Here is a 27336-nt window from a genome sequence, read left to right on the forward strand (position 1 = left end):
CACCGTCAGATGGCTCAGAGCATGGACAGCCTGGACAGCCTGGACGTAAGTGCAGCCGCGCTGCGGCCGCCCCGCACCTCGGGGCGCGGGCAGCGGCGCCCCGCACCTCGGGGCGCGGGCAGCGCGGCCGCCCTCGCTCCCCGCCGCCCTGGCCCATGTGCGCGCTGTTTGCAAACAAACGCGCCCTCAGCGGGGACGGCGCGCAGCGGGCGCCGCCGCGCGGGGCCGAGCCGCGGGCGGGGGCCCGGCCCGGGCGCCCCTCGGCGCTGCCTGCTGCCCTGCTGCTGCCCAGCCCGGCCAACCGCTAGCGGTCCGCAGGGCGCAAAGGGGCCGCGTTTGGCCCCGGCCGCTCGCTGCTGCTCCGTCCTGCTGCAGCCTTTCAGCCGCCGTTACAGCTGCACCCGCGACTGGGTTGCAACCCCTTTCCTCGGGCTTTGCTGCTTTGCCCTCGGTTACAGTGACATGCGGCGTCTTTGTGGGCTTGAATACACCAGTTAGAGCCRAGGGAGTGATGGGGGGGAGGGGGCGAGGAAAACTGGAGCCACCTGAATGCAGGGAATGGCTGTAGCCCGCGCTGCCCCCGCGCACCGTGGGGCTGCGGAGAGCGGCGGGAGCCGTTGAACCGAAACGCGGTGCTATCTGATCTCCCGCGGATCTGTCTCCTGCCACAGGGCGTTGAGAACTGCTCTGACCAAAACTCGAATCCCCTGCTCGTCCCGGTTTCTGTCGGCAGCCGACAGAAATGCCTGCAGACCTGGTGCATGGGAGCGCGCGAAAACTGCGCACTGGGATCCTCTGGGTTATGGGTTCATGGTCTGAAAGGCATGAAAACTAAAATCTCAAAACTTGAGGAATTGTACTTAGCCAGGTGGCACTCATCAGCCTGCACCGCTTTTCAGCGCGGCGCCCAAAACCGTTGGTGGTTTCCTGATGTGCTCATGCCCTCACCAGAATTTCGCTTCCTTTTTCCACCGCTGTAGTTAGTTGAGCGGCCGGGCTAAGACGCAGCCTAAGCGCCAGCACCCAGACCAGGGTGCCGGACCAGGGTGGGGAACACAGGGAGGGCAGTGCGGCTGCCCGTGATACCCCTCCGGCTTTCAATTCCCCTGCTTAAGGTCATCGCTTTTTTTCCTTCTCTCCCGTGAGGTGCGTGTGTGCGTGCGGCTGCCAATTGCTTCTCAGCGGGGAATTCTTGCTATTATTTACGCTGATTACATCAGCTCAGGGTACCGTCTCCACTCTGCCTTGACCCCATCCCCTTAATGAGAAGGGGTTTTGGAGCAGCAGAATCGTCTAAACATGATTCATTTATAGCTCTCCATACCTCCATTGCAAGCACTAAATGTCATGGGCAATATTCTGTGCAGACTAACCCACTCCTCCCAGCCCACTGGTCTCTTCCATATGTAGCAGGCATCTGATGAGAGGGCTAAGTGTCCTGAATCAACAATAACATTCCTAAGAGTAGCCATTATAATTCTTCTCCCCTCTATCCCCATCCTCAGTTTCAAGATCTTCTACCTAAGAATAACTTGTTTGTTTTAGAAAAAAATCATTTTTTTATTGTTCATTATATATATATATATATATATATATATATTTCTGTTTGGTTTTAACAAAAAGTTTGCCTATTCATGATCATGTTTAGGGGATTCTTAAGATACTATCATATACCATATAGTGAACTGTTGCAGAAAAGCTAATATCTAATAATATTTCTTTTTTTTTTTTAGCTGTCTTCTGGGTTAATCATTGAATTTTCTGATAATGGCACGGATGAGAGTGGTTCAGGTGACTATGGAGACTATGAAGAGCCATGCTTTCAGCATGAAAATGCTGATTTCAACCGGATCTTCTTGCCAACAATCTACTCCATCATCTTCCTGACAGGAATAATCGGCAATGGATTGGTTATTATTGTTATGGGCTACCAGAAGAAACAAAGAAGCATGACTGACAAATACAGGCTGCACCTTTCTGTGGCTGACCTCCTTTTCGTCATCACCTTGCCATTTTGGTCTGTGGATGCAGCYATAAGCTGGTACTTTGGGAATGTTCTGTGTAAGGCAGTTCATGTCATTTACACGGTCAACCTCTATAGCAGTGTCTTAATTTTGGCTTTTATAAGTTTAGATCGTTACCTGGCAATAGTCCACGCTACCAACAGCCAGCGACCAAGAAAGCTTTTAGCTGAAAAGGTGGTGTATGTAGGCGTATGGCTACCAGCTGTGCTTTTGACAGTGCCTGATATAATTTTTGCCAGTACTAGTGAAGTAGAAGGAAAGTACCTGTGTGATCGCATATACCCTCATGGAAACTGGCTGATCTCTTTCAGATTTCAGCATATCTTGGTAGGACTTGTCTTGCCTGGTCTAATAATCCTGACTTGTTACTGCATTATAATTTCTAAGCTGTCACATTCAAAAGGCCACCAGAAGCGTAAAGCCCTGAAGACTACGGTCATTCTCATTCTTGCCTTCTTTGCCTGCTGGCTGCCATATTATATCGGCATCAGCATAGACACATTCCTCTTGCTAGGAGTCATCAGACACCGCTGCAGCCTGGAGACAATAGTGCATAAATGGATCTCCATTACAGAAGCCCTAGCATTCTTCCATTGTTGCCTGAATCCAATTCTTTATGCCTTCCTGGGTGCCAAATTCAAAACATCAGCACAAAACGCCTTGACATCAGTTAGCAGAGGATCAAGCCTCAAGATTCTTTCAAAAAGCAAACGTGGGGGACATTCTTCTGTTTCTACAGAGTCAGAGTCTTCAAGTTTCCATTCCAGCTAACATTGCCCTTCGCATCATTTTATAAATAGACACTTTTGTTGTGCAAGATTTCAGAAAAATGAGACTGACCACAATGTACAGTTTTATTTACAGTTGGAATTTTATATTGTTTCTTTTAGTGTCTGTGAAGTTTAATTGACTTATTTATATAAAAAAAAAACTTTCGTATTGATGACAAACTGTCTAGGCAGGACCTGTGGACAAGTGATTAGTTCACAAAAATTGTAGTGTTTCTCTGGTTGTATAGACATGTGAACTAAACAATCCTGGATTGTAGCAAGTGATTGTTAAAAGTTTAGAAAATATTTGTTTATATGTAAATGTTTTCAGTGTTGCTGTTAAAAGTTCTTAAACTTTGTAGATTTTTTTTTTTCTTACTACAAGATGTTCAGTTTACAATAGTTTAACTCTGCTGTAGAAATGGCACTTATAACCAAAGCCTCCTCTGTTATATGCTAGGTTTTTTTTTCAGTGCTCAGTAATTCATGGTTTGCAAAATTTTCTGCTCGAGGTAAATAAAAGTATATGATAAAATTTTTTGAGTGGTATTTTCATTTCTGGTTAAATGTGTTTTTTCTCTTAATGTTTGATTTACTATTCTTAATGCACAATAATTGCTTTGAAAATAATACAGCTCTCTGATATGAACTGGAGGGAAAAAGTTTCAGTATGTATTGTTTATCCAGTGATGAGACAAACTAAAATCATCAGTTGATACCTGTAAGGTCTAGATTTTTTTTTCATCAGAAGACATTTACTGTAGTGGTGAACATCATCTTTAGAATGAATGACTTTTAAATTTAAAACTTTTAAATAGAACTGCTTGAGTGAAAAAAAGAAAAGAAAACYAAGTTATCTGAGCAAGTGCTAAGGTTATAATAGCTTTTAGGAGTCAAATTTAGATTACTGCTTGTAACTAACCTTTATGCCAGGCGTATAAAGTCAATCCTACATTTCTTCTGCCTTGCACTGTTCTTCTGAATTTAGTTTCATATGCTAATATTAGTCAAAAGTAGTTGAAACAAAACCACTTGCATATTAGACATTGTGTTTGGACTAGAAACAAAGATGTTAGGATGTCCCTTCTATGGAAGGTAAGTGGGTTTTTCTCTACAGAACTTTCCCCATCCAGTCTACATCTAGATTTTAAGATAATGTAGGACAAAGTCYGGTTGGTTCAGTGAAGACATTGATTATTGAACTCATAAACTAAATTTTTTTTATAAAGGACAATAACTATTATTATCCCTGCAGTATTTGATTTTCAAAAAAAAAAAAAATGTTTATCAGTAAATCCTAATCCAAAGGCTAAATACTGTAAATACAGTATAATCTTGTTAGCATTCTTTTCAGGAATCAAAATGTGCAGTCAAATAGCTTTTTAGAGGTTTTTTCAAAAAACTATTTTTAAACAGTTCTTTTTTTAAACAGGCAGACAATATTTCCAATAATTAAAAATGAAATCATATTTCTGTAAGTTAGTTACTTTGAATTCACTCTAACATGAAGATGTAATGAATACCCAGAGGAAAGAGCATTAAGAATATTTGTATGTCTCTACTTAAAAAGAAAAAACAAACATAAAACTGATTTATAAATATTTAACAGTTGTTTGGAAGCTTTCTAAAAAAAAATAAACTATTAATCATACAGAACTTAAATGAAATAAACAATGTGGATATTTCAATGAAATTACTCAGAAAGTAGATGTATTCACAAGCATGTCACAAGAATGGTCCTGTAGAAACAGCAGAAGTGGGAAGAGACTACCTCCCATTATATTAAATATAAAATTGTTTTATTTTATTTTAAGTATTTGCATAAATGAAAGATGTTTCTGTTTTCATCTCCTCTCTTTCTCTGCAGTCAGAAGACGGTACTAGCGTGGTTGCATCCTGCACCTTTTTTTCTTGAAATGACTATAGTTTTCACTTAATTTTATATTGAGCTTATTCAATATGCTGAACCTGTACAAAACTAAACTGATGAYAGAAAAAGATGAATCATTTTCTTGAAGTTTAGTGAATTGAAAAAGCTCAGCGAAGAGTCCAACAAGTAACCAGAGTGGTGCAAAGAAGAGGACAAGAATCTACTATGGCCTGGAGCCAAGCAGAGGGAAAGACAAGGAGGGAGGAGGACGAAGTAGATCCCTTCTGTTTAGTAACAATAAACTTTTAGATTAATTCAGCTATAATGTATAACTTCACTCAGCATGATGTAAATTAACAATAGGAAAAAAAATGTTCTCAAGAAACAAGATCCTGCTTTCATCAAATTGTTCTTTATAAGCAGAATTGAGAAATGAGGAAACAATATGGGAGCAGAACTTCTTAAACGGATTTTTTCAGTTGTTTGTGTGTTTTCTTAATTTACTGAGGGTTTTCTTGTAAAGAATCTGTTGTTCTGAATGATTCTGATTCCCACTCCAGTCCAATCAATCACTGTGATTTAATTACACTTATAAAATACTCATTAGCTATGAACACACTGCTGTTTATTTGTTGAGGAAATGTTTAGAGCCCCTTAGTTTAGGTTATTTTCTTTACACTTCCCAGTCAGCCAACTGTTACCTCAAGCAGAGAATTAGTAGGAAAGAAGGTGCAAAACAGAATAAACTGAGTAGTCCCAGTTACTGCCAGAGGCCACTGAAAGGACACTTTCAAGCAAACTACAGAAAGCATTTGGGTAGAAAACAAATTAATAAGTCAAAAATAAATTAGCAAATTTAAAACCTAAGCCATGCCCCAAGGGATGAGACCTACATAGTTATATAAAAGTGCCACTGTTCTCGGTAAAATTTGTGAAACTATGGGCAGATGAATGTCTTTACAAAAGGTATTTGGGGTTTGGCTCCAGCGAAGTAAATGAGTCAAAAGCCACATATTTGTTTATAAATATGTATCTGTAACTATATAAATATAATACATATTTGTACTGCTTATGGAGAAAATATTTGCAAACTGACTGAAATTTTAATGTGGAAACATAGTAAGAAATTATGAATCCAATTCTGCTCTTTCACCTCTGTGTATATCAGGCAAATTTCATTCGAAGTCATTGAGCTATTCCAGATATCGGTTGATAAAAAATATGAACTTTTTTTTTCTTTGTAAAGTCATGTTTAAGCTGATTTTTAAGGACCTGACTTTTTTTTACATCTTTGTGAATCAAAAGTAGTTCCAATAAATGTATTTGTCACAGTGTAAACTAAGTGACAAAAGCCAATAGGCCAAAATTTGTAATTTATATACTGAATAAGTCTGCATATAACAACAAGAAATTCAGTCTCTTTTCAAATCATTCCTGTTTATATAGAATAATCAATTAATGACTTATTTTTCCAGACATACACAACACAGAGTCTCAGCAGTTTATATAATGCCATAAGACAATAGCTATCCCTACCATTTTAAATACGTAACTCAAGATACAGAGCAGTAAACAAATGCTGTGCACAGGTGTGTGCTAGTTACAAATTGGTTAAAATTCTTTTACATCTGTTTAAAAAATGCATAAGAATTTAAAAGAGTCAGAATAGTTTTACAAACACATTAAGGTACTCTTTCCACAGAATGCAGGCACTGTAAGTTGTCTGCCATGGTTGACATGTGCTAACAGCAACATCTGGATTAAAACGTGAATATTCACCTAATACTATAATGCAAACTTTGTAAGTGCTAGAGATTAGTCAGAAATCCTTTGGATCATGCAAGGCAAAAAAAGGAATAGAACATGTACATGAACTTAATTTCACTTCATCTGAAATGTTGTTCCGGAGTAAAGTTAGAGTACTAAACACAGTAGAGATAAAATTACACTATAATCCGTTATTTGTACGGTATATTTTTACTCTGTTGTAATCAGATTGTACAGATTCTACATTTGAGAAGCTTGTACAAGCATGAGTGGCAGTGAGAGTATCAGAGAAAATSTATGCAGCCTACAGAAAGATTGTAGTGAGTTGGTGTAGCTTCTTATTTTTTTCTTGGCTAGTCTTATGACACAATTATTTTATGGTGACCTCAATTTCTATGCATAAATCAGACCAAAATCACCATCAAAATAAAAAGGAAGTAGCACAAATAACATGTAGCCATTCACACAAATTAATGGTTTATCTTATGGTGGTCGAGCTCTTGTTGGACAATGTACAAAGTGACCACCTCTAGATGTTTGGCTGAAAAGGCCATTTTTTATATTGTTTGGGAAAGGAAACAGCATGATGAGGAAGTACTTCCTTGATCCAGGCATGCCTCCAATATCCCCTAACAATGGAGTATTCTCACATTCTCAAAGTGCTGAAACTTAGGAAACACTTAAGCAGATAGGGCACCAGAGTTTCTGCGCAAAGGATGCCACTCCCTCACTTTATGTTTTGAAAGAGCTATAGAGTCTCCTTTTCACAGCCATAAATCAAATGTCAATTGACAATACAAGAGCACAGGGATTATTTCTTATAAAGTAGGCAGATTTTTTAAAAAATCTTTTCTCTCTATTCTACATTTTTTCTGTCATTGATTTAATTTTCCTGAAAATATCTTACACTTAACAGGATGAGGCTTAAAGATCATTTGTTTTAACATGAACTCTATTATAGCAAACACATTCTCCATCTCTCTACCATTCTAGAACAGGACACAGCAGACACCGATGTTGTGCTTACTGCTTCTGAAAACAAATTAAATTTGAATAGCTGATCAATGGAGATTATTAGCAGTATTTTCAACTGTTGAATGTGAAAATGAAGACTCCAGTAAAGCTACTACTGACTTCAGAAGAGTCAGGCAGGCTTCATATCAAACGTAGTGAGCATTAATTCAAATGACCRCTTTCTCAAAAGGACAGAAGGCTTCAGTGAAAAACTCCTGCTGAATTCAAAGGACAGGGCATCTAAAGAATGATGCCTCTTAAAGCGTACGTCCCTATTGCCCAAAACAATTCGACTGAAGATTCAGAATTGTTCTGATGTCAGCTGTAGTCAGAGAGGATCTACAAGAAATCAAAACTTTCTAATATGGAGCTGAATTTATCCAAAATGAACCTATAAATAACTTTGTTTTCAGCAAAAAGGTTTTATCTTACTGAATACATGCAAACTTTGCATACCCAGTTATCAACAGCCTGACAATGATTGACTTCTGTGGCATAGTGTTTGAAAAACATAGGTCAATGTTTAAAATATCCTTTTGGAATTTACATTAAGAATGTAATGTCACAATGCAAGTATGTCAAACTGCGTGGAAAGTATGAGGATTTTTTTTTTTTTTTTTTTTTTTTTTTTTGAAGAACTACATTATGAAGTGTTCTTTGGTTTGGTCAGTTTAGGGAGTTTTGTTTTTTTGCTGTTGATACTCTCTTCTGCTTCTACTATCCTCTCCTCAAAGCTTCTATTCTACCAGTTTTTTTCCAACTTAATACACCTTTACAGATTTTTTTAATGGCTCTGTTCAGTTAAAACTACATATAGCAACCTGGACAAGCCAGAAAAGATAAAGAGAGACCGTTCAAATAAAAAATACAGCCTACACAACAGTTTCTATGGTATGTTATATACATTTACCTTCCAATATCTGTATTTCTGTAGACAAGATATAAATGACGTCTATATCACATGAGAAGATTCAACTCAAAGGTGGGTTTTACTCTCAAGTTTCTTAAAGCGAAAATACAACATACGTTTGTTTACTATCTTGGTTCCTACTCAGCATCCCTTAATCAAGCAGATCTCCCAATGAGAGGTCTAGATAAGAAAAGGCTTATGAGACTCCTTATCTGCTTGCCAGTGTCATCAGTGAAGCCAACTGAGCTCTACCAATGAGCTCTGTATGGCTACAATAAGATTGGACAGCAATAATTATAATTAGTGAGACTCCTAAGGTATCAGCTTTCCAAAGATGAATATGACACTCCTCAACAGCCACAACACAGAACATCTTTCCTTAGCTCCTCCTTCCTACTATTCAACCTTTTACCGGACATTATATATGTCACCCTTCTTGCACTTATTTTCTTTTACTTTATTGGGGAAAATATCTAATATTTAAAATATCTTTATAAACTTTCATTCTGCCAAGTCAGTCAACGTAAGTCCATCAAAGATAGAAAAGCTGGTATGCTTAATAGCAGAAAACTAAATCAGGACCTCAGTTTCCTGAGATCAACTTAATGTCTAAAAGCTTCAAAATGTAAGAAGGTAATTGTTTTTTTTTATATACATGTTCTAATGTATATACTAAAGAAAATATGCACTATATATATGCACTTTGTATATACACTAAAGAAATGTGTCTTCGCAAAATTAGGTTCATTACAAGCCTGAAATCTATTTTTCAGTTAGCTCTTTGGGGCTGAAATAACATCTCCCATACAAGTATAAGTGCACTGCTGCAACTCAATACATGAATGTATTGATAAAAGAAGCTAGAGCATCTAACATGAATAAAAGGGGAAAAAGAATTGTTGTACCAGTTCGTGGCTTCATGTCAGATGTACCTAACATCACAATAGATTTAATGAGTTCCTGACCTGCTTTTCCCCTTACTACTTACTGCCTTCCTTTCTATCCACTTTCCTTTCAGTTCAGTCCTGCCCTCCCTTCTTGATTGCTCTTTCTCCCAAATCCTAAATTTTCTTTAACCATCCTATCTTACATGGAACTGGGCCCTAATGATGCACTGACAAAAGATGGCTGAGCTGATCTAATAGTCCCCAGGGCCAGGAAGGACAACCTCACACCTCACAACCCCTTTCCTTCTCTCATTTACTCTTGACTATGCACACTCCTGAGCTCTGCTGCTCTCGTGTCTCCCTGGCAAGCCAGTTCAGCTCTCAAAGGCTGGAGTTTCACAGGAATTTGAAGCAATCTAATAGTTTGCTCTTCTGGGAAAGGTCTCTTGCCTGCCCGCCTGCCTCCATCCCTCTCTCTTCTAATCCTTTCATTTCATATCCTCAATCCTCTCCCATTCTTAGTCCTGTGATCCTGTCTCCTACCTTGTATTAGCTATGGAATCAGTCAGACCTACCTTCCAGTAGATTTAACTGTCTAAATAGGCAGATAGTATCTTTTGGGGTGTGTGTGTGATTTATTTTATGCCATTTCAATGAAGTCAGTCAGCTCACAAACAGGGCTGACAATGGCCAGCCAAGAACAAAAAAGTAAACAGTCAGGCACAGGGTTCAGAGAGGAAAGAAAGGTGGTAATAGAACTTTTACTTTCAGCAGCAATGACCTGTTACTTTGACTCAGGGTCACCTGCTTTGTGAAGCCCTCCACCCACAGTAAATAAACTTGCAAAATAAAGTGAACAGACCTCAGTCAGCTTAGTGAACTGAACTGGCTCCCTAGGAAGCCAAATGAGAACCTAAGCAACTGCAAGAGACAAGGTGGAAGCATGCACCTAGAAGCTGTGGGGGAAGGAAGGCACTGAGACCCTGTCTTTTGAGAGCAGCAAGGTGTTAGACCAGTTTAGCTATCTTGTCAAAAATTCCCTAAGTAAACAGTCAAACTGTTAAACAAATAGGAAGCAGTTATCAGGTAGAGGGTGAGAGGATGAGAGGTTGAAAAGGTGTGGAGAGACAGATGCCCCACTTAGAGAGAAGTAAAGCATTTAGTTTAAGTATCACAATGTGTTTCTCTCTTTTCTATAATTACTCTATCCAGAAAGGAGAGAAAAAATCGTCTCTTAGTATGAAATCAGCTTAGGAAAAAACATTAAGTCACTGCCTCAAAACCAAGCTTAGCTCTACAGAAGAAATGCAGTCAACACAGCTAATGTTGAAGCCAAAGTAAATACACTCGGACTGTACAGTGTGAATGCGTGGAACTGTACATCCCTCCTAACATTCTGTAATGAAGGGGAGTGCCTGGCAACTGCACAGCTATTCAGAGTAGTGTACATCAATCAAACAGGCTAACTATATTTGAGGCAGAGAATAAACAGCCAACTGAGCCATGAATCCTTGAATCTGCTCACTCTGTCTTCTTCCTACAAGCTAATATGAAGAGAGTACTAAGAAACTTTGCTCTCATCGAGTACTTTGTGGATAGTCCCTAACAAAAACTGTGACAGATGAAGGATACAAGATCTTTCATCTGTGATATTTAAGAACCATTTCACTACCCAGGTGTTTGAAAAAGATCCTCTTCATTCATTTAGCAATTTCAGTAACAATTAAAAATCAGAACACAGATTTTTGCATCTCATTAAAATACTTCCAGTTTCTGAAGCCAATCCATTTTAAAATTATCAGTTCTTAGTAATGCACATTATCCTACACGTACTCTTCCAGTTCTTTGCCAAAATGGGGCCCATTATGCCCTCCACAAGACACCAAAAGAAACAAGTGATTTATCCACCTCCTCCCTCCTGTTTATCAATATCCACTGTTAGCTCTGTCCCAATATGGAACCGCTTTATGATTTGGGACATGTTTATCAACTAGCAATGATAACCATCGGGCAACATTTACACAGAAAACTGATGTAGGCAGCCAGTTACCCTTTCTATTCTTATATAGAATTCAGTGTTAACAGTTACTGTATGCCGGGTTTTAAGTACTGTCACCTGTTTTTCCAGAAGAAAATTTGTGGTCATATTTCACTTGCTTAGGCACAGTCTTTAGCTAGAAATAACAGAATTATCAGAAAGCCTGTTAACACATCCGTATCACATACAGACACTGGTTTCCCTATACACCTACTACTATATACAAGCATAAAAAACTACTCATGTACATAATTTCACTTACTGAAAAAATGGCAGTTAATTCCACGTAAAGAAACTGAATCTGTTCCAGTGCTTTGCAGTTTTTAAGGTCATCTGCTTTCAACAGCAAAGTCAGCCATGAGCAAATCACTTAGCATCTCCAACCACTGACAATACATGTAACAGACTCTGGTAAAACAAGACTATCAGAATTCACCCTGATAGTGGTGCTCAAGTCACCCTTTCTAAAAAGTACATGGAACAGTTAGACATATACAAATGGGATTTACAAAAGCCACTGTGCAGAGGCCATTGCCTGAACTTGCCAATGGAAAAAGCAGAAGGAAATAACAAGACATAATTCTTACTCTGCAAGGAAAAAGAGGGTGCATCCACATGAAGTGTATGGTATTGAAATGCTTGAGCTAATGCTTGACTGGGCTGACAAGTGTTACTCTTTGGTGATACAAATTAATTCAGAAATCAATAAAGCCACAGGAGCAGCTAGGATTATCTGTCTCTTACAATCCTGAATGTCCTGACCACTGGGCTACAGAATTAGTCTCTTTCTGATTGAGTAAATATTTATTTATGCAAAGCTAAATAATTTCAACATGAGTGATGGGACAGAAGCACCCCATCAAATACAATAGCATGGTGATTAAGCACCCACCCAGGAAAGAGTGCACTCTCTCAGACTGCAAGGAAACCCGAGCTTATGCCCCAATGTCCCTTGACAATAAGGGACATTGTTCTTGCAAGAGGACACCTCCTCCTCCTCTTCAATATGCTTTGTATGGGATTAAGTGTGTGTTTTTAAAAGCACCTGTAAGAGCAAAGACTGTCTTTGAGAAAGCTGGGAAATGCTTTGTTTATGATTTCTGCTGGGGGTTAGGGTGATCACATTTTGTTATTCAGAACTATCAAGACTTAAACAGCTCTGTACATCACCAGCAGCAAATATTTAGGTACTTATATCTGTTATGATTAGGCAAGAGTTTTTTAAGCTTTCTCTTTAGATTTAAATGTTAAAACCACTGGCAGAAATCTAAATTTCTCTTGTTGAAAGTAAATAAAGTTCAAAACATTACAGAACTTTGTCCCATTTCAGAAAAATAGAGCTGCAGAAGATATTCATACCCCAGTAATTCAAGCTGTACACCAGAAATAATATAACAACAGCGTATCTTCCTTCCTTCTCTTTCTATAAAACTCTGTAAATGAATGGACAGCTCATCCTAATGGCCTCTTCAACCACTGAGGTATACTTAATCCTGAATCAGCAAAACTTGATAATAACTCTCAGCTGCCTGAAATGAAATTATTTTCTGAAGACCGGACTTAATCCAACCAAAGGTCAGTAGAAATAGAAAATGCTGCCAGCTCAGGACTTAATGATATATTCCTACCTCCGTAGGCCTATAATTTCTTTAGGTACCTAAGAGGTCATGTCAGTCCTAATGTTTTCCAGTTTTATGAATGCAACCATAAGCCCCTTTTAAATCAGATTACAAATGATTATTACAACTCTAAATCAGGAAAAAGGCCACCATTTTCTCTAATTGGAAAGGCTAATTTAATTAAAATTTGTTTCTTTCCAGATGCTTTGTATTTATTCCATTATATCACAATAGGTATTCAGAGTTTGTGGAAAAGAAATAGTTAATTGTTTATGACTTGGAAAAGATGAAAAATTAGTTCATATACATTGGGGTATGCATACTTTAGTCACACTTTTATTGTTGTTTTGGAATTGCAGCTATCTTCACATACAGCCAGTGCATTATGGCTTCACTTCTACTTTAAAGTAGCTGAGAAGACAGCATTACTGGATAGCTTATGTTATTCTAACATTTTTGAAAGATCTTATTCCTTCCAGAATAGGAAATCAGTAAAACCAGGTGAAGTAAAAAGCTAATACGTGAAATTTACAAGTCAGTAAATACAAAGTGGAAAATGGTCAATGTTTTCAATACCAGTATGATTTTGCACTGAATTAACATACATTGACATGGCCTCCAAAGTGAATCCTACAACAAACTCATCTTGTGTTCTTAAAATGACTGCTCTATCTAAATTATTTCTTTGTCAAAAGAAGCAGCTTTTCAAATATTAAACGAGACAAATTTGTATTTTGTGTAGTTTTACTGAACTCAGTGTTTAATTATTTATTATATACCAAATGAATAACATCTGCGTAAGAAGACTGACATATGCTAGGACCTTTGACTCTGATATACAAAAACTGCCTGATGAGTTACAATCTGTCTATAAATTCATTAGATAAATACAAGTAAATACTGTGAGTAGTCTTTGCTTCCCTAGAGATGAAAATGCTTATACAAATAATGTAACACCGACTGTATGAATGGATTCCTTTCGTCTTTGAATTAATAAAATTACACTTTATGTCTTCTTAACTTTTTAGTGGGTGGCGTTCACAGTTTAAGGATTTCACAGTCTAAAGGCTAATTTTTCATTCTTCTCTTAAGCTCTATCTGAGATTCTGCCAATATTACAGAAAATTACTGTAGCATAACTACCTATATTTTGTTTCATCAGTATAAATTCTGAAGGCAAAGCCTCAAGCAAGAAAATTCTTCTAGAAAGATATATTGTCTGTCTTCGTCATTCATACACACAAGCACACATGCATACACGCACAAATCCAACTGATTACACTTTGGATTGTAATCTTATACTTGGTAAGAAAGCTTTAATCTCATTTATCTTGTTGTCTGTACTCCTAACTTGGAACCTTTTAAAAATTTGCTTCTCCAGCTGCTTAGCATTCTACTCTATAATAAAACAACTCTATAATAAAAAAGCCCTAATACTCCTAGAAAGTAGAGCCTGATGCCTATAAAAAATACTTCTTTCTCTCAACTAGATACCAAAGGTAGTATTTAGGAAGATAAAGACAAGAATCAGAGTAGTAATATGATTCTGTAGTCAAACTAAAGAGGCTTGCCCCACAAGAGTTCTTTTTTTCTCTAGATATCCTTCAGTTGAATGAATTAGTGAATTTTGATACACCAGTGAGGATACAGGTTACAACTCTGCAATAGAAAAGGAGTAGTTCATAGGCAAGCATGCGAGGTCTTGACTTGTGCCCATTCTCACTATTGATGTGGAATAATCTTCCAAGTAAGGCTGCATATATAGCAGTATATTTGAAGAAATAGAGAAGCAGACATGTGCCAAGTGCATCAAATAATAGCATTCTTTGCCTGAGTAGGTCCCATAGTGACATGCATGCAAAAGAACTCTTGCTTTTTCAAAAAGCAATCCTGAATAAAAACTCTTCTCATTCAAGATAGAGGCCTTAAGGAACATCCTGCATGTTAACAAACATCTTCAGATAATGCCTAGTTTGATACTCGTTTCCTAGCTATTCACAGACTCTCTTAAATGGAGCTCTTTCACTTCTGCAGCTTAGCCTAAGGAAATCCTGCAAGAACAATGTGTGACTGAAATACACACAGGTTTCCCAAATGGTAGCAAGACCCATTGATGATGCTTGAGATAGTACCAAGACAGCAAGCTATAATACAAGCTCAACAAGAAAGGGACTTGTTTGTATAGGACTGATTTGGATCCAAGCTTTTTTCCTTTCAACTGGTAGTATATTATGTAACTGTCCCTCAGGGAAGAAGACATCTAGCTGCCAAACTACATTACCTTTCCTTAAGTGTATCAGTAGCTGGAATTTCAAACCCATCTATGCTATTGTCTACTCCCCAAATAAGCATTCCCGTAACAGTCACTTTCGTTAGTAACTTAGCCTGAAATTTCCTTTCAGCTGCTGAAGGTCTGGTAACAGAAAGAGAGGCATTAAATACTCTCCTCCTAAAATCGGACTGCACCGTATCAATGACACAATTTTGTTAATTAAGGTTAACTTATTGCTGTAGAAGATGTCTGGTTTGATGCTTCCTGAGCCTGCACAACGTGTACACATTTCCAGAACAAGTGCAGCACCGAGAGTATTACTGATTTCCTAAGACTATCCCTGTAAACAAGGAGTCAACCTTAGAACCTTTAGATTACCCTGCTTTCCTGTTTAGGTTATCAACAGGGTATAACTCCTTCCAGCATATGCATACCTTTCCACTGTAAAATAGATTTAGACCATTAACTCATTTCAAGGTTAACACTAGATGGATAGCTTTCAACTATTTCCAAGATAGATTACTTTTGGATTTCTTAGAGAAATAGCTCTGTATCCAATTACAAGAGTTCTGAGCCAATCAATCTCCCTCCTTTTCTTCTTTATTTTTACAGGTTTATATACCATCTTCTCTAGTCATAGTCTAGCAAAAAGCAGTTGCTAGWACTTTTTCTAGTCAGAGCATCCCTAATGAGTTCTTTATGCTATTGCCTTTCCTATTTTCTTACTGTGTTTACTGTATAGTGTTTCCTCAACAAAGGATATACACAATATTTTTGTATTTACAGCAGGCATTATGCACCACACAGCACTGGATATTAGAGATGGCTGATTATCAGTCTTCTCTGGAACAAATCATATCGACCAGCCAAGCTACTCATATTTCAAAGTCTAGATTTCTTTTTTTGTTTTTATGAAAATACATTATTTCTCTGTTCAGATGTTTACATCACATAGTTACAAAAAAGTTGTATTTTGATTGACACAAAGACAGGAAGTGTATGATAAAGAGACATTGTAAAATAAAATTAAATTTTCAGCAAAAAATAAATTATTTAAAAAATGAAGGTATTTGTAACATATTATCTCTAGCCACGAAGAACTGAAAAATAGCAGTCCATTCAGTAACTGATTTCAGGGGTTTCACATATAGGCAAATATTATTATCAATTCAGATATGATAAATCATTTAGAAGTAAAAGCACAGTATAGTAAATATTACATGCATTAAATAGACAATATTATAACTTTTGTCACTAAAATTATTAATAATCAAGCTCTTCAAACACAACAGAATGGTCCAATGAAAACACTACTTTCCTCCAATTTTATAAAAAAGACAGAACTAAGGCACGCAAATTTCATAAAAGTCAAGCATCCGAGTCACCATAACCTCACTCATATTCTTAAACAGAACCGAACAACATGAGACTAGAACTTCATCAAACATCTGCTAAAATCAGTGGGGACTGTCACTGGATTGATAAGCTTTGGGTCAGGATACTAACGCAGGGCTTCTTGCACACTGGCTTTTTTACTGCCATCACAGCTACCTGAATACTTCTAATTAACTGATGTTTCAGATAGCTAGGGCTTTTCAGAGGAGTCATTACAATGTGTACCCTGTGTGATTTAAGTGATGCATTTAAGTAAGCAAGAGTGATGCATTTGAAAATGAAGTATCAGGCTGGAAAACTAAAACAATGAGTAACTCAGAGAATAGTGAGTATATACCATGTTTTTCCTGTCTTTTTATACATAAAAGACATGTTTTTGAGCATGTTTGTTCAAACTTGAAAATGTATTCAACTATAAACCTGACTTCAGAATCACACATTTGCACTTACAATACAACTATATTTACAAAAAGCAACGCTCACTTATCCATCAGGTGCTACTAAGCACATCTTTGGATGTTGTTGCTGCTGTTTTTTATATAGCTGAGCTATCTGCCCTAAGTGAAAAAAAAAAAAAAAAAAAAAAAAAAAAAAAGGCATCTGTATGTAATTTCCATGCTCACTTGGCACCACCACCTTCTTTTGATGACTGTACTGTTTCCCTTTCTTCTTCTAGTCACTCCAGCTGCAGGACCCAGATGTCAAACTCAGGAATGTATCTTTTCCTGGCAGTGATATCTGATTCTGCTGTTGGCACCTCTGCTGGTAGCTGTTCTGAAGCTGCCTCTGTGGTACAAGCTTAAACTGCATACAGCCTTTTTTTCTCTATACACTAAAATCTTTTCAGTCATTTTACTAATGGGAACTGAATGTTGTAGATTTATCACACTAAAAATTCCATTATTTAATTTATTGGTTGTGCATTAATTTCATGACCATTCTCATATTTCTGTAGTCAGAAACTGTGTACAGGAGGCAAGGGGAAGACTTCCAAAAGTGCTAATGAGGCATCAGTGATAGCTGCTTGGTTTTAACAACTGATCCAAAAGAAGAAATTGTAAGTATAAAGTAATCAAAAGATAAATGATGAAAGGAAAGAGGAAAGCTAAAAAGATAAAAGCAAATAAATAAATTAATTAAAAAGAAATGAACAGCAAAGAGGCAGGAGAATAAAATACGTTAAAATTGTCTAAAAACATTCTGCCACCTGTCTCTAAAACGTTATGAAGTTCTTTAAAAAAGAAACAAGGGAAGACCTCTTTTTTTATCTCTGACGCTGGCCAGTGCCAAGGAGACAAGACACTGGTCTAGATGAACGTTAGTTTGATCCAGTGTTCTTACATTCAGTTTTTGACATTTGAAAACTCCTACTGAAATTAGTAAGATGTTTAAATTCTTACACAAGTCTGAACATCCAGCATTTTGTAGGAACAATGAAGAGAAAGAGTGACTCATTGAAAGAGAGAAAGATATGTGAAGTGAAGAGAAACTCCAAAAACACAGAGCTTCACGAAACCACAGAGGCAAAAACCAACTAACTAACTAACTAAAAATAAAAGTGAGCAGTTTAGAGAACGAGTCTATGTGTTCTATGAGAAAGGATAGAACAACTTCATGAAAAAGCATAGAAAACAGGAAGACAGTTCTGCTTCAGATTTGGCACTACATGGAAAGCTAACAAAGCTAAGAGACTGATGGCAAAACTGCATTCTGAAAGTGAAACTGTGGCATGAGTTCTGCCCTCCTGTTTTGGACAACAGACCTCAGGGTATTTTTCTTAATTACTGCTTACTTGGAGTTTCCAGCTTCAGCAACTATGTCTGACTTCTAGCACTAGCCATTTCTTAATGAATACACATTCTTGAAGACGTGGGGACTTACAAAAGTTGCAACTGCAATAAGTATTACAGATGAGACTAACACATAGCTACAGGGTGTGGGAGCATGCAGTGTCCATAGTTAAAAGCACAGGGATGGTGACAGGCAGGCAAGTCAGTAAGACAGGGAACTGAGTGTGAGAAGACTAAGATAAATTCCAACATTTTAGTCCTGAAGAAGAAAATAAAGGACACTGTAAAAGTAGTGGCAAAGTCTGAGATACAGAAAAAGAAAACGTTTTACTCTAGGAGAAAATGTATGGTAAACTTCCACCACAACAAATATGTTATACTTACCACAAAAATAGTTTATTTCAGCAGCATGGAAATTTCCAAGAAATTATTCTTACAGTTCACGCTACAAATCAACTTATGGAAATTAAGTGGTCTTTGGAGTTTATGATCAAAGTGTTAGAAACAATCAGTTACACTTCTAAGTGTGAAAACTTAAAATGTTAGCATACAAATGGAAAAAGGAAAGCATGTCTTTAACTACCTATTTTGCATGTAAAAGTCAGAACTGTCACACCTTATCACAAGCGAGATTAGAGCCAGCACACAAGCAAAGGCAACGGGTTTGAAAGTGCTAAACACATTATCACATTCTTTCATTTACAACCATTTTTTAAAAACAGTAGGATTTCATACAAATGGGGCAAAGTAAAAAGTACTTAAGCAAGTCGTCTAAGAACTTAGCCTCCAGCATCTCTGCTCTCTGTAAGTAGAATTTATTTCCTTCTAAGTTTACTGTCCAACTACAAATTTACATTGTTTGTGTAAATACCAAGTGTTCAAAACAGTAGAGGCCTTTTTGCCTTCATAATGCCAGGATAACCTAATTATAGCTTTCTGTACACATAGGCACAAATAAGTACACTGTGTTCTCCATCCTTCAGTTGCCTTCAGCTTCAATATCTGAAGAGGATTCAATGAGATGAGAAGTTTTCGTCTGCTTAAGCAACAAAATGCCATTCAAAGTCTACAGCAAGAAGCAGTGCCTACACTCTTCAGGAATATGCTTTTGGAAGAAACTCAGTCAAAGTAATCTCCTGACTTAACTAGAAATTATAATTTACCTTCATCAAAGAATGAAGAAGGAATTTTGAGAGATTCTGTCAAGTAAAAGGGTTGAATAACGAGAAAAAAGGCTTAAACCTCTACTATCACTTCTGGAAGAAGCGAAAGACATAATGAATACTGTTCCTGCAAAGAAAAAGTCAAAATGCAGCTCATGGTGCTTGTCCTGTCATGTCACTGAACAACTTGCTTAGCTTTGGGAAGCAGTCTCTTTCATTGGAAATTTTCATTCCAGGCATGCAAATATGACTTTGAACTGTACACTGCCAGTGGACATGGCGATCACAAAGTGTCTAGGAGACTTTTTTTAAAAAATATTTTTTTTGTTAAATAGTGGAAACAGGCAGTGTTAGTGAGGGAATGATCTGTTATCTTCAATCAGTGTCCAAGTCTACAGTTGTGAACACTTTTCCTGGCACTACATGGAAAGCTAACAAAGCTAAGAGACTGATGGCAAAACTGCATTCTGAAAGTGAAACTGTGGCATGATTTCTGCCCTGGCTGTGACATTTGCCTGGACAGCCTATGACAGAGAGTCTCAGATTCCCAGAATAGAACAGTCTACAGTTGGGATGAGATGTGCAATACTTTTCTATTTACCAGGAGTTACTATATTAATGACATATAATGCCGCTGCTATGTTTTACATCAACATACAAAATAATATGTGTTCCACTCTTCTCTGCCTGTAACTGTTGTATTTTTAGAAGTGGATCATTCAATGTCTGATTCCCTTGCCTATTACTTTACCTCCCAAGAATCCTAGGCTCATTACCATACAACTTATGCTGTTGAAGTTTGATGAATTACAAATGAGAGCTGTGGACCAGTCCTCAGAGTCTTCTTTCAGAATTTGGAGGTACCTGGAAAATGATCTTCTTGCCTTGGCACCTAAAAGAAGAGCTGTGAGAAGAGCTTTCTGTAAGAGACCCACTCTCTGTCCTTGATTCCTGTCAGGTATGTTCTAGCTGCTGGGGTGGGAATTTTTTTATGTATTTCCTTCAACTCTGCGTGATGTCCTCTGGAAGATAAAGCAGGATGCAAACAATTATCCAAGGTTGATCAGAGCTGTTTTCTTCCTGAATTTGTTTCAGCTCTTAGAGGAGGCAYGTAAAAACTTACCTTAGTTTCTAGACTTACTTTCATATCACATCTACCTGCACCTGAGGGTGGAATGCCAATGGATCATATGGCTTTAGTACATGCTTGCTTTTCTTTGGTAAGAGCTAGACCCTTTCAGCTATTATGAAGGGTATCTGATGTATAACCCAGAAGACTGTTGACACTGTGGAGTTTAGCCATGTGCCGATCTCACCCAAAGACACAACTCCTCATAATTATGGATGATTTGCTGAATTTGAAAAATGGGGGACTCTCCATTAGATTAGTTAGTTAGACAGCTTTTTCTGCTCTGTATCTTCCTAAAGATGAGTAGTCAGTGTTTTACTTTCCTGTAATGCTGAGTTTCTTAATACTCTGGTTATAGATTACCAGTGGGAAATTAAGATGGATTTACATCCTTCATTAGGAGAGCTCTCGCAGCCGTTCCTCAGAGGGCAGGTGCTCCAGCCCTCTGATCATCTTCATAGCCCTACACTGGACTCTCTCCAGTAGCTCCATGTCTCTCTTGTCCTGGGGATCCCAGAACTGGACACAGGACTCCAGATGAGGCCTCACCAGGGCTGAGTAGAGGGGCAGGATCACCTCCCTCCACCTGCTGGCAACACTCTTCCCAATGCACCCCAGGAGACCATTGGCCTTCTTGGCCACAAGAGCACATTGCTGGCTCATGGTCAATTTGTCATCCACCAGCACTTCCAGGTCTTTCTCTGCAGAGCTGCTCTCCAGAGGGTCAGCCCCCAGCTTGTCCTGGTGCGTAGGGTTATTTTTCCCTAGGTGCAGGACTCTGCACTTGCCCTTGTTGAACCTCATAAGGGTCCTCTCTGCCCAACTCTCCAGCCTGTCCAGGTCTCTCTGAAAGGCAGCACAGCCCTCAGCTGTATCAGCCACTCCTCCCAGCTTGGGATCATCAGCAAACTTGCTGAGCAGGCACTCTGTCCCCTCATCCAGGTCGTTGATGAAGAAGTTGAACAAGGCTGGACCCAGTACTGASCCCTGGGGGACGCCACTAGCCACAGGCCTCCAACTGGGCTCCACGCCACTGATGACAACCCTCTGAGCTCTGCCTTTCAGCCGGTTCTCAATCCACCTCACTGTCCACTTGTCTAACCCACTCTTCCTGAGCTTATCTAGGAGGACGTTATGGGAGACAGTGTCAAAAGCCTTGCTGAAGTCAAGGTACACAACGTCCACTGCTCTGCCCTCATCTACCCAGCCAGTCAGTCCATCATAGAAGGCTATCAGATTGGCTAAGCGGGATTTCCCCTTGGTGAATCCATGCTGGCTACTCCTGATCACCTTCTTTTCCTCCATATGTCTGGAGATGACAAAAACTTCTTTTCTCTGATAGAAAGGAGAAGACATTCTGTGGCTCGTACATTGTATGAGTAGCTGCCTTCTTTCTTTGGAAGGTCTATTGTGAGGGTATGAGTTAGGCAGTACACAGATTCAAATAAATGTAGAGAAAAAGAGGGTTAATATTTTAAATGTGCTACATGAGATGGTGAAAGAAGCAACAATATCTCAGGAGCAGACAATAAATGTATCCTTTAAAAATTCTATAAAGGTATTTGCTAAAATTTGAACTGTCATGGTAAAAGTAGTTAGACATGGGAAAAACTGGGTGGGTAGAGTAAAACGGAGAAGATAGAAGATGAATTTATTTAACACAAAGCTCCATTTAAAAAATGGATGCAAATGGAAATGCCTAAAAGGGCAATACCACTATCACAGCAAACAGCACAGGGACAAAAAACAAAACATAACAAAACAAAAGAGTACTTATGTTTTCCTTTACTTTTCATTATGCTCTCAGAAAAGATTACCCAAGCACTTTTTCTGCTGACAGTCAAACAAGATACAATTAGACATGGTAAAGTAAATTTGATACGTGAAAGTACAATGAGATTTTCTTTCTCTTTCAGCAACTTCTTCTAGCCAACTGAATACCCACATCAAGGAAGGAATACTGTATATGGCTAATACACACTGATTTCATGTCTGAGTGTCTAAATCAGTTACTAATTTAGTGAAAAGACTTATGTTTCCSTAATGCCGAAACTGGGCTTGCTGAATGTAATCAATAACATAGCTTATTTGATCCTTTTGCAGTAGATAGAAAAATGAATCACTTTAAATAAATGTAGAACCAATAAACTGATAATTTTCTTCACACAATTTTCATATTTATTAGTATATTAGCACTTTACAGAACAGAATTACTCAATTATTACAGAAAGAAACATCAGCTAATCAATGTCCAGTAAATGAAAGAACAACCTTTACCATCAGTAACATATTCATGACAATTGCCTTTGGCCAATGCTAGAGAAATGATTATTGCTGTTTCATAGTATCTTTAGGACACTACGGCTTAATGATGAGTTGARCTTGGTAAAATATGAGTGATATAAAATAAACAACTGTTCTCAGTTTGAGAGTATCTTACTGAAAATGAAGCAATTTATAGTTTTTACTAAGTTGGCAGGTCAAATTATGACCTCTATGAAATTTGTCTTTAACATAACCAGCTAAAAATAATCTGGAAACCCATAAACTGGTTTATCATTGATATTTTATGAATAATCCATTATCTAGTTCAGTAATTCAGGTTAAGAATTCACTTTTTTGGCAATGAAAACAATGCCCATAGGGCAGATGTCTGGTGGGAATGGAGACAAAAGCAATGCAAAAGAAGCAATCATACCAGATGTCCAGAGCAAGCACTCATTCAAAATAAAAGTTAACTGACAGAAGATCTAAATTGGAAGGCATTGGTCACTCTTCACTACTTACTCTCCAGTAATACTGACATAGGTGAGATGTGCACAAATTTTTAAAGTGAAACCTACTGTATATCTCAGTAGTTTTAGGTTCATAAAAAAATGCTTTACGGGAATCACTCCAAATATTGCTACTATTATACAGCAGCTGACACAGAAAATATCAGATTTTTCATTAAAAGATCAAAATCTCCCACAAAAGGAGATACCCCATACTAAAAGTAATTTTAGCTGAAAATCCAGCATTATATAAAACCAGTTTAGGAAAAATTAAATCATCTATTTAGCTATTTACATATTAAACCTATGTTTACAGGAATACATATACGCACAAATAAATTTGTATTTCTGCATATCCAAGCATGTTGTGTGCAACTGCTTGCATTCACAAATAATTACAAATGCCACTTTGAAAACCAGCTTAGGCATCTGGCTCTCTGTTAAGCTACACATTCATAAATTAAAACAGTGTTTGTCATTCTATCCATTCCATGGTAAAAACATACAGCAGATATAGCTCCTTAGAAGGAGACTTGCAGTAAGTTTTTTGTATTAACAAGTGACTAATGCTAATTGTAAGTCTTGTTCCCTGCTTCACAGCTGAACTGTATTATATTTCAATAGGACAACGTATAAATGAGGAGAGAAGCTTAATGAACATTTACATTCATCATTACTAAAAATAAAATGTATCCACTAACAAATAATCATTTAATAATCAACACTTCTTTGAGAAGTAAATTGTTAAAGGAGACCCTTCAATAGGACTCCAACCATGTCGGCTTTTGAAATTTTATAAGATATCTTCTTTTGAAACTCTTTCAAACAAATTTGTTATGATAGAAAAAGTATTGATATTATCAAACACTTCTAAAAAGTTCAAATAATTCTGCCCTAAAAAAGTAGATCATATACTTTCCATATGATGTGAGATACACAGAATTTTCCGGATGATGTTGTAAATGCAATCAAAGTATGTTTAGCTTCATTTTGTTTTTTARAACTACAACAGGAATAGGAAGAAACAGCTATTTGTAAGTAGATAGAAAACAACGCAATATAAATAGAAAAAACAGTTACACTTAATGAGATTTGTTTTCTTTGGAACTGCTGCTGGGTTTCACTTTCAAACTACAGAGTTATCTACTTTCATTTGATTAGGGACAATGCTATGCAATCTGTCTGAGCTGCTTTGATTTTCTCACCAAATAAAAGAACAAGTGTGTCACACTTAAAGAGAGAAAATACTCAATTTAAGGAAATGTAAGAACAAAGAAAGAGCCTAGTTACTTTAAATACAAATGTGAAGACAACTACATTAAAAATAGTAAATCTCAATCTGGCAAAGATGCTGGGGGAGAAATTCTGCCCTGACACATACCCACAAAGCACAACTAAAATTCATGGAAGTAATTTTGGGGGAGCGTAACTGGGGCTTTGTTTATACTAACCTCTTTATTTCAATGGATTAGTTTCCTTCTCTGTAGAAGTCGTTTCTGAACTTTTCCTTTACTGTAGTTTTCCATCAGCATCCTTCAGTCTCCCAACAGTAACCACTTATAGCTCTCACTATCAACTTATGCTGCACTAGAGTTTCCATTCTTTTTCTCTAATTGTTTAATTGACTAGCATAATTATATAAAATTATCAGAGCAATCATTCTCAAGCTATATAACATTTGGTGCTTATATTTCATACCTCTTTCAGTTTGCATTCTCAAAAGCTCATCCATTTCTCAAGCTGAGAGAGAACTAAGACTTTGCCCGTTCCTAGAAGTCTTGCCGTGCTTGCACTTTTAGACCAATACAGCTACAACACTATTAGTTATGGATGTGCTTGTGCCATCCCTATGTTGCATCACTCTACTACATTCTTAAATGCTTTTTCCTCCAGTACTGAATTATCTTACAAAGATTTTCTCTTCTCATTCAAGTGCAAGTCATACGTACATATTATTATAAATGAATTAATGTATTTATTCTACAGAAGTTACATTGGTGAGCTATCCTAGTAAGCAATCCCTGAGAAATACAATAGACCACAAAACAAAGTCAAACTGGAAAAGAACCATAAAAATTTAAATTCCCAACTCTTGTTCAATTTCACCTATATTGATTTCAGGGACAATTTTAACCAATCAACAAGAGCTCAGTAAGAACTAGAGCTAGTTCTTTACTAGAGTAAAGCCTAGAGCTTCTTTCCCATAGAGAAAGCACAGGAAGCTGAAATATGGAGGGAAAATTTAGGAACTTACGAGCAAGAGCAACTCTTGACAGGGAAAATCCTCCATTGATCAGACTGCTATTACATTTTTCAATGATCTATGCAGGTAGGATAGAAATATAAGTAGAAAGGTTAGGTGCAGGTAGGAAGATAATATAAATTACAGAGGCATAGCCTAGTCCTAAGAAATCACCTAGGTAGTTAGCCAGAATGTGAAAACTGTACAAAGACCAAAGTCTATCTAGACTTCATGAAGGCTCAGAGTATCTGGCTCTATTGATTCAGTCTAAATGGGGAGTCAGTTCACAGTCAGTCAGTCTGAAAGGATTGCTAGGATACACCATCAATCTTACCACATACCTTAGATATGAACAATAACAAAAATTAAGAACTTACGAAGGATTTCAGAATGGGGTTAAAAAGACCAAATATTAATTACAAGTGGTGTTTTCCCTTTGTAAAGACTACAAAATGTGACCTAAAGCTAAATAAGATTATCAAGGATTCAGTTTAGGAGGATAAATGTTCAGCTACAGAAAACAGAAGCAGAGTCTTCAGGCAAAGTCTCCAGCAAACCACGTGACTACAAAATTAAAACATCTCTGATGGAATCTGAAGGCAATTCTATGCAAGCTGCATCTAAGGAATTCTACTTCACAGCATACCACTTCTAACTGAGATCATACAGTATGTTGCACTACTAATGGTTCTGTACTCTTTGTATTGTATCAAAAAGCATGGGAACCACTTTGCTGAGGTTGACTATAAAAAAAATGTATTTTCAAAAATACATTATGCTTGTAGTAGCAATGATGTTGCAACTATGATATTCTATGCATATAAACAATTTCTATTGTGTTACTAGACAAAACAATATAGGTGGTATGTGTTTTTATTTCAGACCTAAAGAAGAAAGTATATCAATTATTTCAGTTAAGTCAGTTTGACGGGTGAAAGACATTACTTCTTCACGCAAAGCTTGCCTCATTTTATGTGTTCTTATTTGCTGTTTTCAATTATTTTAAATGAAGAGAATTCACATGGTAAGCACATGGTTACTTTTAATGCACTAAAAGGTAAGTTGTTGATCTCATCTTTTACTTCACTCATGAACATGTTATTTTCTATATGCTAAAATGATATCTTTCACTTTCTAAAGACTTCTAATACCTGAATACTTYATTCAAGCTCCTTCCTTTGCTAGCAAAGTAAGCCTACTATCAGTTTTTAGTATGTTAATTCAAGTATATATTCTAACTGGATTCTCAGACCTTGATAACCATTACTTCCTGCATTCATCATACAAACAGTGTGAGTTGGCTATGTTCTCACATATCAAACAAATGTTCTGGACAGCCCAGTTAAATGATTTGCCAAAAGACAATTTGATACAGCACTAGCAATTTTCTAAGTCTTTCTCAATTATCCATACAGTTTGTTTAGGACATAACCAGGCTAAATGCTAATTAGAATTACAAAATTTGTGCTCTATCTAAATCACTAGTTCTGTGCTTTGAGATAACTTTGCTAATCCTAAAATAAGACTTTGAATGATATGAAGTATTTTTTAAAACAGTTTGCCAAACCTTAACATGTTTCTCTACAACAACATATGGTATAGTCATTATTTAAAGACTGGTTCTCAGCAATACATGTCTTTCASTATAACCAAGTATAAGGTTTGAAACTGG

At 37.3% G+C, this 27336-nt stretch overlaps 2 protein-coding genes across 4 annotated transcripts in view; one reads left to right on the plus strand and one right to left on the minus strand.

Annotated features, from left to right (window-relative positions):
- LOC146586635 (uncharacterized) overlaps nt 1-27336 on the minus strand; it is a 170748-nt gene that overhangs the window by 121871 nt on the left and 21541 nt on the right. The gene's annotated exons all lie outside the window — the stretch shown is intronic.
- On the plus strand, nt 7-3311 carry CXCR4 (C-X-C motif chemokine receptor 4). The gene is made up of 2 exons (XM_085320921.1): nt 7-45; nt 1734-3311. Exons 1-2 carry the CDS (start codon nt 10-12, stop codon nt 2793-2795), a joined length of 1098 nt encoding a protein of 365 aa, XP_085177047.1. The 5' UTR covers nt 7-9; the 3' UTR covers nt 2796-3311.

The sequence above is a fragment of the Rhea americana genome, unplaced genomic scaffold, assembly GCF_003343005.1.
Source record: "Rhea americana isolate MKP2758 unplaced genomic scaffold, rheAme1 scaffold_67, whole genome shotgun sequence".
NCBI lineage: Eukaryota > Metazoa > Chordata > Aves > Rheiformes > Rheidae > Rhea > Rhea americana.